The sequence below is a fragment of the Salvelinus sp. IW2-2015 genome, linkage group LG24 (assembly GCF_002910315.2).
Source record: "Salvelinus sp. IW2-2015 linkage group LG24, ASM291031v2, whole genome shotgun sequence".
Classification (NCBI taxonomy): Eukaryota; Metazoa; Chordata; class Actinopteri; order Salmoniformes; family Salmonidae; genus Salvelinus; species Salvelinus sp. IW2-2015.
The window spans coordinates 9,284,507-9,295,032 of record NC_036864.1 but is presented as its reverse complement, the minus strand read 5'-3'; the positions used below and the strand labels follow the sequence as shown (position 1 = coordinate 9,295,032).

The 10,526-nt window shown below is 41.7% G+C and overlaps 2 protein-coding genes across 2 annotated transcripts; both read right to left on the bottom strand.

The window, feature by feature from the left end:
- Nucleotides 1-311: 311 nt before the first annotated feature.
- On the bottom strand, nucleotides 312-1,976 carry LOC111951549 (hemagglutinin/amebocyte aggregation factor). Its single transcript, XM_023969722.1, has 5 exons — nucleotides 1,889-1,976; nucleotides 1,615-1,693; nucleotides 1,068-1,256; nucleotides 653-805; nucleotides 312-454 (listed from the first exon to the last, which is right to left on the bottom strand). Exons 1-5 carry the CDS (start codon nucleotides 1,944-1,946, stop codon nucleotides 409-411), a joined length of 525 nt encoding a protein of 174 aa, XP_023825490.1. The 5' UTR covers nucleotides 1,947-1,976; the 3' UTR covers nucleotides 312-408.
- Nucleotides 1,977-2,786: 810 nt separating this feature from the next.
- LOC111951416 (mitogen-activated protein kinase 12) lies at nucleotides 2,787-8,488 on the bottom strand. The gene is made up of 12 exons (XM_023969493.2): nucleotides 8,230-8,488; nucleotides 7,394-7,523; nucleotides 5,943-6,001; nucleotides 5,733-5,844; nucleotides 5,465-5,494; nucleotides 5,245-5,292; nucleotides 4,796-4,910; nucleotides 4,446-4,517; nucleotides 4,148-4,227; nucleotides 3,944-4,022; nucleotides 3,596-3,769; nucleotides 2,787-3,002 (listed from the first exon to the last, which is right to left on the bottom strand). The coding sequence occupies exons 1-12, from the start codon at nucleotides 8,346-8,348 to the stop codon at nucleotides 2,926-2,928; spliced, it is 1,095 nt and encodes a 364-aa protein (XP_023825261.1). The 5' UTR covers nucleotides 8,349-8,488; the 3' UTR covers nucleotides 2,787-2,925.
- Between the last annotated feature and the right edge of the window lie 2,038 nt (nucleotides 8,489-10,526).

Genomic DNA, 10,526 nt, shown 5'->3' with positions numbered 1-10,526 from the left:
CACTGTATTGTTGTATTCAGCGCATGTGACAAATAAAATTTGATTTGATTTGACTAACTCTAACCCTAAACCTAACCATAGCAAGCTGTTGCATATCAACAGAGTTGCAGTTGATAGTCTGTTGATGGTTTGAGCCACTATAGATCCTCTATAGGGGATTATCCAAATAAAGTGTGACCCAATGTTTTTGTAATTATTGTCTGAGATAACCATTTCCGTCCATTACAGTACTGTATAGAGTTTATATCTTGACCAGAAACAAAGCATAATCAATAATTTAAACGTTAGTGCCGTGAAATGAAACACAATAATTTGATGCATGTATCTTTAATCATGAATTTCTTTCAAGATTATCAAGAGACAACAATGGATAAAATAATCTGATTGTAGGAAGAATCAGTTATAGATTCAGCATGACCTTCTGGTACAGTATTGGTATTTCCAGCGACGATCTCTGAAAGTACACAAGACAAACAAACATTTTGTTCCTGTTAGTTTTGTAGTCAATTCATCATTTCCTGAAGCTTGTTTAATCCAACAGCAAGAATATGACACACAGATACTGTAGATACACACACAGAGAGAGAGAGAGAGAGAAAATACTTGGAATCCATTACATTAGCATACAGTGCCAATGAATAATCATACTCACTCATGCTTGTTTTCATGGTAGCTTTCAGCTGCAATCAGGTAGGAATTTGGTGGGACATTAAAAGTGAAGGCCTCATCAAACCAGTTTACGTAGTTAGTCCACTGGCAGGTATCAGTACAGAAGTTGCTGGCTCCACAGCAGGTGAACTTCCATCTGTACAATGGTGGAAATGAGGTTTGAATTATGATATATTTTTTGTATTGACCTTGTAATTCACATTATAGTAGGGTTGTTCAACAAAAACAGTGCCTCCGTCAACCCTGTGTCACTTCTAGGATTTTACACCATTTAATCCCCAAAGGTCTCTAATTTTCACCATCATTGTAAAGCCTTAGTTATTTTGTTTGATTTGACAAAGTCATTTCTTGAAGATTTGTATTTATTTCATGTGAATAGTGATTCATTTACATCTCACCTTCTGTCCTCATGCTTGTTCTCATGATAGCTGTTCATCCCTGTGATGACCTGGTGGCTTGGGCATTGGTAGCTGAAAGGTTTGTCGAAGTCATTTACGTAGGAAGATGTGAAGCAGTTAGTTGCTGAGTCCAACGTGGCTTTGCACCCAAAGTCCCACAGACGGTCTTCATGTTTGTTGTGATGCTCACTAAAATTGGATAAATACATTACAATGCACAAATTAATAGTTTAATTTATACGAAAACATTTATGCAGGTTGAAGGTTTTATTGTTGCCCAACATATTTTGGCCGGAATGCAATTGCAATAACCTAAATCCAGCATACAGAGTTAAACCAGTTTAATTTCTCAAAATGGAAAATTGCAAATCTGAATCAACAGCAACTCTGTTGATATGCAACAGCTTGCTAGGGTTTGAGAAAGGGTTAGGGTCAACTCAGCACTGCAGCAGTAAAAAGCACACTCTGATTTGGAAACCTGTGCTTGTGAGTCAGTGCAGAATTCAGGTTTTGGAGAAGATTGGTTGTATGGAATATAAGGAATCACCTCACTATGCGAGAGATGGATTGTCCTGAGGGGCAATTAAAATCTAACGGCTGGTCATAGCTGTTCTGCCAGCGGAGGTCTGCAACACACAAACAAGGGCACAATAAAAACGCAATTGAATACCGTAGTAATCGGCACCTCCTTCTCCTTTTTTAAAGATTTCTGACCACACACATTGCTTTTTGATTGAAATATTAAGTCCACATTTTGAGTTACTCTGCTACACATATGCTCAGGCTTTAATCCACAACCTCACATGTAACATAAAGCATACCTTTTCCGTTGACCAACACACCAGTAAGAAGCAGAATAAAGACGTCGGCTCTCTTCATGGCTTTTCAGAGGCTTTTGAGGGGCCCAAACTAAAATCAGCAAGTTTGGTGCTCCATTTATAGACAGACGCGATCTGTGTCCTTGCTGGACCGTGGGTAATCTCAATGTTTGAGCAGGTGTATTGCAGTCTAAAAAATATTGCAGTCAATTCATGTTATACTGAACAAACATGCAACATGCAACAATTTCAACGATTTTACTGAGTTACAGTTCATATAAGGAAATCAGTCAATTGAAATCCATTAGGCCCTAATCTATGGATTTCACATGATTGGGCGGGGGGCTCAGCCATGGGTGGGCTTGGGAGGGCGTAGGCCCATCCACTTGGGAGCCAGGCCAAGCAGAATTTGTTTTTCCCAACAAAAGGGCTTTATTACAGACAGAAATACTCAGTTTCATCAGCTGTTCGGGTGGCTGGTGTCAGACTATCTGGCAGGTGAAGGATCCGGATGTAGAGGTCCTGGGCTGGCGTGCTTACATGTGGTCTGCGGTTGTGAGGCCGGTTGGACATACTGCTAAATTCCCTAAAACGACATTGGAGGCAGCTTATGGTAGAGAAATTAACATTAAATTCTCTGGCAACAGCTCTGGTGGACATTCCTGCAGTCAGCATGCCAATTGCACTCTCCCTCAAAGCTTGAGACATCTGTGGCATTGTTAAGTGACAAAACTGCTCATTTTAGAGTGGCCTTTTATTGATGAACATTTGATGAACTATCCCTCTAAAGTCTCAGTTTATAGTCATTCTCATGGTTTATGGGGAAGCAAGTAATAATTTATTTCCCAGGGGTTCATTGGTTGGCTGTTACAGTAGTTCCACAATTACACAAGACTGACAATATCTTCGAAATTGTTTATTTGTCAGAAAATCTATTTATAATCAATAAACTACATTTTGTACATTGGATTCACATTACATCTGTACAACAATACAACAACGCCTTATAATAATCATTATTGAGAGGTATGTGTGTACTCTCAGAGTGATGTCTCTTTGGGGTCCTTGGTCTCTGTTGCTGCAGGCCTGAAGGACAGAATCTCTGTGAATGTGTGACCTGTAGGAGATATTATCACAAGAAATTACTAATTAGTTACTCTGTAGACTATAGATTTTTCTTCCTCTTTCTTTCTCTCAAGCTGAACGTGTTATCACACATCCATCTCCCYCATCTCTTCCTTATCATCTTTCTCTCCTATCATGTGGAATGACCAAAGGAATGTTTTTCCTTAAGCCCTTTTCCTAGGGAAAGAGATACCTAATCAGTTGCTGAATGCGTTCAACTGAAAAGCGTCTTCTGTATTTAACCCAACCCCTCTTAATCAGAGCAGGGCAGGGGGCTGCCTTAATTAACATCCACGTCATCAGCACCCAGGGGGCAGTTGTTGCCTTGCACATGGGCAGAATTGCATAATTTTCTACCTTGCCAGCTTGGGGATTCGAACCAATGACCTTTCAGTTACCTGCCCAACGGTCTTAACCTCTAGGCTACCAGCCACCTCAGCCTCCATCGCTCCCCCTTTTTTCCTCTGCCTGTATCTCCTTCTCTCTCTCCCTCCCTCCTCCCCAGCATCTCTCTCTCTCTCTCTCCCATATCTTCCTCCCCCCCTCCCCCTCTTTTTCTTCAGCTTCCCTCCATCCATCTCTCACGTTTCCACTGTTCCAGGGGCAGGTCTGTGTTGTCCATGGAGTGATCGTAGGGCTGGGCCTCAGTCTCCTCCTCTGGTTCTCTGAACTCGCTGAAAAAGGGCATGGCCAGCGCCTCCGACGCACTCACCCGCCTCTCAGGGTCCAGCAACAGCATGCGCTCCAGCACACASACCGCTGCCACACAGAGAGGTATACAGTGTCTCTAGCTGTGTTATGGTCAGAAGGACACTCCTGACAATAGTTAGAAACAGTTGCTGTTTTGTAAACCACCGTTTTTGATCCTTTAGTAATAGACTGTCAAATTCAACTAACTGCATGTTCACATCATAGTATTGAACGTCTGCTCACCGTCTGAGCTAGCTTTGGAAAAAAGAAAGTGCAAATCTTTCTTTGGTACTTTAGGAAGGCTCCGTATGTAGTTTTTGGCCTGTTGGAAGAGGAGCAGATTTACCTGGGAGTGTATGTGGTATTCTATTCCTATGTACTCTAGTAGGCTGTGTTTGCTTTGAATGTGTACTATCTGAATGTATTTTGAGCGCCCACATGACTTACATCTTGGCTTTGTAGCTTTGTAACAAAGTCTGCAGTGGGTGTACCAGTGATCTTCATGATCTCTTTCAGTTGGTCCAGGTCTGTGCTCACCCAGGGGTCAAGGGTCATAGCTCATGTGGTACAGGAAGTCACATTCACATGCTGCTCATACTATATATGCTTAGCCATAATAAGCTTACAGAACTAGTCTTTGACAGGTTGATAACATATAATTATGCTAATTTGCCTGGCAGGATCATTATTCTGCAATAGTTGTGTGGGGTGAAGACAGAGAGTAGTAAACACTGAAAAAGGATACGGTCATTTCCTTTGAACAGCGGCTTCCCCAGCAGCATCTCCGCCATGATGCAGCCCACCGACCAGATATCCACTGACGATAGAGGAGGTCAAAGACATACATAGGACTGAATGGTCTTTCAGTAGCACATTGCTACCAAACTGCTACCATACCAGTGAGTTCAATTACAGAGATATTGTACACAAATTGTATAGAGAGATAGATCTCCATAGGACCTCATACTGTAGGATATTTTTCTGGTTACAATAGCATGATTAATCATGGTGATAACACAGTTTTTGACATTAGAAAGTACTGCCATCTTGTGGACAAAGAAGGCAGCCATGAATGAGTGTATGAGAGAGACTCACCAGTCTGGGTATAGTGCATCCAATTGAGGATTACCTCAGGGGCTCTGTACCAGCGAGTGACGACGTACCCCGTCATCTCTGTGTCCGTCTGCCGAGCCAGCCCGAAGTCAAGAATCTGAGACAGACAGAGAGAGAATTGCTTTGGCTACATTGGATTGTCCCTTTATTGACAATAAAGCACAGGAGGTTGGTGACACCTTAATTGGGGAGGACGGGCTCGTGGTAATGGCATGAGTGGAATAGTACAACGGTATCAAATACATGGTTTCCAGGTGTTTGATGCCATTCCATTTGCTCCATTCCAGCCATTAGTATGATCTGTMCTCCCCTCAGCAGCCTCCACTTCAATAAAGTGTATTTCAGTTCAATCGAAAGAGAGCGAGACTGAACAGGGAGAGCACAGTGCTTATCACAGGTCTGGTAGCAATATATATATATATATGTAGTACCTTCAGCTCACAGTCTTCGTTGACAGACAAATTTCCAGGTTTGAGATCCTGTTGATATTTAGAAAAATGACATTATCATGCTGCCAGATTGACGCAAACACACGCAAGCACACACACAAAGAGCTTATGATGTGGAAAACGGCATGAATAGCAGTGGGCGTGAAAAAGAGCAAGGGCCCCAACCCCAATGCACATAGTTGAAAGGTCAGAGGTTACGCACCCTGTGGATGATCCCTGCAGAGTGGATATACTGTGGGGAGACACAAAAGACCAGGAAAAGAGAAAGCCTTAAAATTTGAAAAAGAAGGTGGTATTCAAGTATATTCTGGGAAACATTTAAACCTTCTGTATAAACTGCCTTGATTTTGTATCATATTTGAATGTTGGGGATAAAATGAGCATTTGTAGGTATAYATTTTAAACTGCTTAGAATYGTATATATATATATATTGTTMTTTTGAGTGCATGTGTATGTATGCAACTCTAACCTTGAGTCCTTTCAGCATTTGATAGACCAGGAATTGCACCCTCTCCTGTGACAATCTCTCCATCTTCATCAGTTTCCCCAGATCAGTACCCATAAATGGCATTACCAGGTAACTGCGAATGACAGGAGAAAAGGAAAAAATATATACTTTATTGTGAATAAAAACATTCAATATATGAACAGGAAGGGTATTGGACAAAGAGGTACTTACAAGTCATGAAACCTGTCCAATGAGATCTCAGAAGTGAACACATCCAGCAGTCCAATCACCTAATCCAAGCCAATCAAAGAATAACAGAAAATAAATAGAATAGCTCAATTATAGATTAACTGGAGAATTTTGTTTTGTGCATCATGTATCTCAAWYASWRYMWSRRRAWRWKWYYCACWYGAAGTTACACACACACACACACACACAATTGTGATATGGGGTGTGTCTCTGTCGTTCTAGAGTGAGCCACTGACTAAAGTAGATGTTGCTATGAGGCATTTTTTCCACAACATGTATTGGCTTCCTTCTCAGCCTTTCCTTGTGTACCATTATTAAACTCTACCTACTCCCTGTATACCCAGTAGACCTCTGAAATCAGTGGTCACCAAGTCCAACCCTGGTCCAGGAGAGCTACAACATGTAATTGAACCTTTATTTAACTAGGCAAGTCAGTTAAGAACAAATGCTTATTTACAATGACAGCCTACGGGGGAACAGTGGGTTAACTGCCTTGTTCAGGGGCAGAATGGCAGATTTTTACCTTGTCAGCTCTGGGATTCAATCCAGCAACCTTTCGGTTACTGGCCCAACGCTCTAACCACGAGGCTACCTGCCGCCCCAAGTTGAATGCCTGATTCAACTTCTCAAATCAAGACTCAGAACCTGTGCCTGCCTCAAATGAACAGCTCTATAATCTTGATATGATGTGTTTCTGTTTAGTATTATGGGTTGTGATGTGAATATTACCAATGTGATCTTTCTGACTACTCTGCTACTGACTAATTGCCAATCATAAGGAACAGCTGTGTTTGTCTCACTCTGTGCAAAAATGAAACCGTCACTGCTCTCTGCACGCAGCCTAGGCCATAAAAATAAATAAATYAAATCAAATGTATTTATATAGCCCTTCTTACATCAGCTGATATCTCAAAGTGCTGTACAGAAACCCAGCCTAAAACCCCAAACAGCAAGCAATGCAGGTGTAGAAGCACGGTGGCTAGGAAAAACTCCCTAGAAAGGCCAAAACCTAGGAAGAAACCTAGAGAGGAACCAGACTATGAGGGGTGGCCAGTCCTCTTCTGGCTGTGCCGGGTGGAGATTATAACAGAACATGGCCAAGATGTTCAAATGTTCATAAATKACCAGCATGGTCAAATAATAATAATCACAGTAGTTGTCGAGGGTGCAGCAAGTCAGCACCTCAGGAGTAAATGTCAGTTGGCTTTTCATAGCCGATCATTAAGAGTATCTCTACCGCTCCTGCTGTCTCTAGAGAGTTGAAAACAGCAGGTCTGGGACAGGTAGCTATGGATAAAAGTGAGTTTTAAATGCAGTACTGTAGAGTTGCGCCATTTCATTTTTAGACAAGGCCTAATTAGTGGTGTGAAACAGACACCTTTTCTATTTATGAGAAAAAATGATGAGGTGCGTATTTCAGGAAAGGCCCTCACATTTTCGTGCTTCATGTGCTTGAGGAGCCGGAGCTCTCTGTAGGCCCTCTTGGCGAAGAGCTTTGACTGGAAGGGTCTGTGGAGCTTCTTGATGGCCACCCTCACCCCAGTCCTGTGGTCCTGGGCGGAACTGCAGCAAGAAATGTAGGTACAGGGAAGAAAACATTTTAGCAATGTTGGCCATTGGTGGTAGCCTACTGAAGGACCCAACTCTTATTTTTTCATTGAATGCTTGATTAATTATTTCTTTAAAATAATTTACATCCAAAGATCAGGTTTTATAATCATATGTTCACAAAGAYATTCTTGGGTATTTCTGGAATTGAAGTAGAAACATTTGGTAGGCATATCCCAAGAAACATTGCGCAAAGACCCAGAACAGATGTAGGCCGATGCACTTAAATCTAAATCTTCTGCTCACTAAAATCCAACAAACAATGAGGCCAATGGGGGTTCTTTGTTATGCTTTTCCCGACTTCACAAAGCCAAAAAAGTCCCTGCCGTGTAAGCTATGCTTAGGAATGAAACAGAAACCGCATAATGTAAAGGTTGTGTCTTCATTATTCATCAAATAGCACCGATGTTTGTTGATGATTTAATTCGGACACAATCCAGCGCTCCACTGCACAAAAACTTCCTTTTGATATAACCACATGAAGAATGCATGAGATGAACAGTTCAACAAAAAAATAACACGATGCTTATTTTAGGAACAAGTCACGTCTAGTTGTGGCTTGGTTTGTGTTGCCTTCATATAGGCTATTGTTAACTCCAAATTCGACATTTACGAAGAGTAGCCTATCCATGTTTGATGATTAAACTCGTATAAAACTCACCATACTGTCCCATACGCGCCAGTCCCCACCTGCTTTAGCTCGCGGTATCGTTCTGGAACCTCCCATGCCGTTTTGTTTACCTCCTGTCGGTAAAATCCTGTCCGCATGCGGACCGACATATCCAAATCGATTTGGGGGTCAATGTATCCCCAGCTAACTCTTAATTCAGGGATAATGACCCGTTGTTGTGCATGAGACACTTCGTTCACTTGCTCTCATGTAGCCGCCACCACCTACACACTCTCTAGCACTCSGCAAATGCGCAATGCAATCCGTTGACCGACAGTGGTCTCCAGTGACACGACTAAAGAACCGTAATCAGTGACTGGTCTCACTCGTTTCTAAAACGTCAACGGTATCACTGGTGAACACACCATCGCCTGGTGGCATGACCTCTCTGGATTTTGTCAGAAAAAGGTAAACAATAGAACACACTCCCTGTGCTATTGATGGGTGTGTCTGTGTCCAGACTAATTTTAACATTTTMGTAATTTATCAGATGCTCTTTATCCAGATTAAGGTTATGAGCCTTGCTCAAGGGCACATGGGCATATTTTTCACCTAGTCGACTCAGGGATTCGAACCAGCAACACTCTTAACAGCTAGGCTACCTGCCGCCCTGGCTCCTTATTGTCTTACAATCAAGTTATAAGGAATGTTGCCAAAATGCTGTCTGTTGCCATGAGATAGCGAAGAGAGCTAGCCTAGCCTGAAGATAGGGATGAAAGTTATTTTAGTATTTCCCTGGCCTCCCTTGGTCAGCCTTCCTTTCTGCTTTGCTGATAGTGTTGTTGCTGTTTATATACAGGCTCAGAAGTAAAAATGTACATGTAGGCCACACACACACACACACACACACACACACACACACACACACACACACACACACACACACACACACACACACACACAGTAAGATAACTGGTGATGAATTTAGCTTTTATTGATGACGAGGAAGAAGAGGATACATGTGTCGTNATAACTGGTGATGAATTTAGCTTTTATTGATGACGAGGAAGAAGAGGATACATGTGTCGTCATGATGATCAGAAGGGTGGTCTCTCATAATACTGCCTCTGTTCTGTAGCTGAGAGATTACGACATAGTTCGATGCCTGCAGGCATCGATGCCTGCAGGCTGGAAACATACAAGAATGGACCTTGAAGGCAAATTGACACACACACACAAACACACACAGAAAAGGCCATGTATACTCAGACTTGGAACCCATAAAGCACTGGAAAGCTACTGTGTGTGGGCTGGGAGTATTGATGGAACTTTGGCCATGTGGAGGAGGAATGAGTAGGCCGTAACTCTGGAGTAAAGTGGTCTTTCATAATGCCACAACATGCTATGCACATGACAGATTCTCACCACTGACATAGTGCTGATAGGCTGCTGCGTGATACTTGAAAACGTAAAGGAATTTGTCCATACAACAACAGACTTAATCATTTTTGGGAGAAAACAAGACTGGATTGATGCACACATTCATGACGTTAACAAGACAGGGAATAGATCGATTTGATTTATTCTGAATATGTGTAACCAAATGTTTACTTGTTCATGCTGCATAGTGGTGTTATAACTGTTGTAATAGAGTTGAGTTGGTTGACATCAATTGTCATGGCATTATGACACAGAGTTGACATTCGGTTATTGATTGGAAATGCATACGGCAGAAATTTTACAGTTAAACTTCATGCCACCATAGAATGAAAAGACACTTGTTTTTTTAAACATACAGTTTTGTATACATTCATCTTTTTTGCAGTTCTATTTAAATCCACCAACATTTGTACATGACACATACAGGACCGTAAATAGTCAAACATCAACCGAGAGAGTATTTTGGATTATATCTACTGTAATTGAGGCATTGTGTATATGATTGTTGTTGTAGTTCTTGGGGTAGTATATGTTGCAGTTCCAGAACATGTTTTTTTACTGAAAATTGAATTATTTTACTCCCCTGTAATTCGTTCACCTCAGTACGCCCCTTTAAAACATGCTGAATATTAGACCTCTGAAACTACAACATTCAGACCTATTGTAAATTCAATTGAATCGGCATAATGCATCTGGGATTCACTGTGGGTAATGGTATCTGTGGGAGTCACTGTGGGTAATTGTATCTGTGGGATTCACTGTGGGTAATTGTATCTGTGGGAGTCACTGTGGGTAATTGTATCTGTGGGATTCACTGTGGGTAATGGTATCTGTGGGAGTCACTGTGGGTAATAGTATCTGCTGAATGTTCAGATGTAAACTTCAGCTATAAGTTTTAGTTTCTCAAC

What these genes read in the sequence shown, in the direction of transcription:
- LOC111951549 (XM_023969722.1), bottom strand. Translation starts at nt 1,946, where the DNA reads ATGAAGAGAGCCGACGTCTTTATTCTGCTTCTTACTGGTGTGTTGGTC. An exon ending in TGTGTTGGTCAACGGAAAAG is followed by an intron (nt 1,694 to 1,888) that starts GTATGCTTTATG and finishes TGTGTGTTGCAG; the next exon opens with ACCTCCGCTGGCAGAACAGC. An exon ending in TCCATCTCTCGCATAGTGAG is followed by an intron (nt 1,257 to 1,614) that starts GTGATTCCTTAT and finishes ATCCAATTTTAG; the next exon opens with TGAGCATCACAACAAACATG.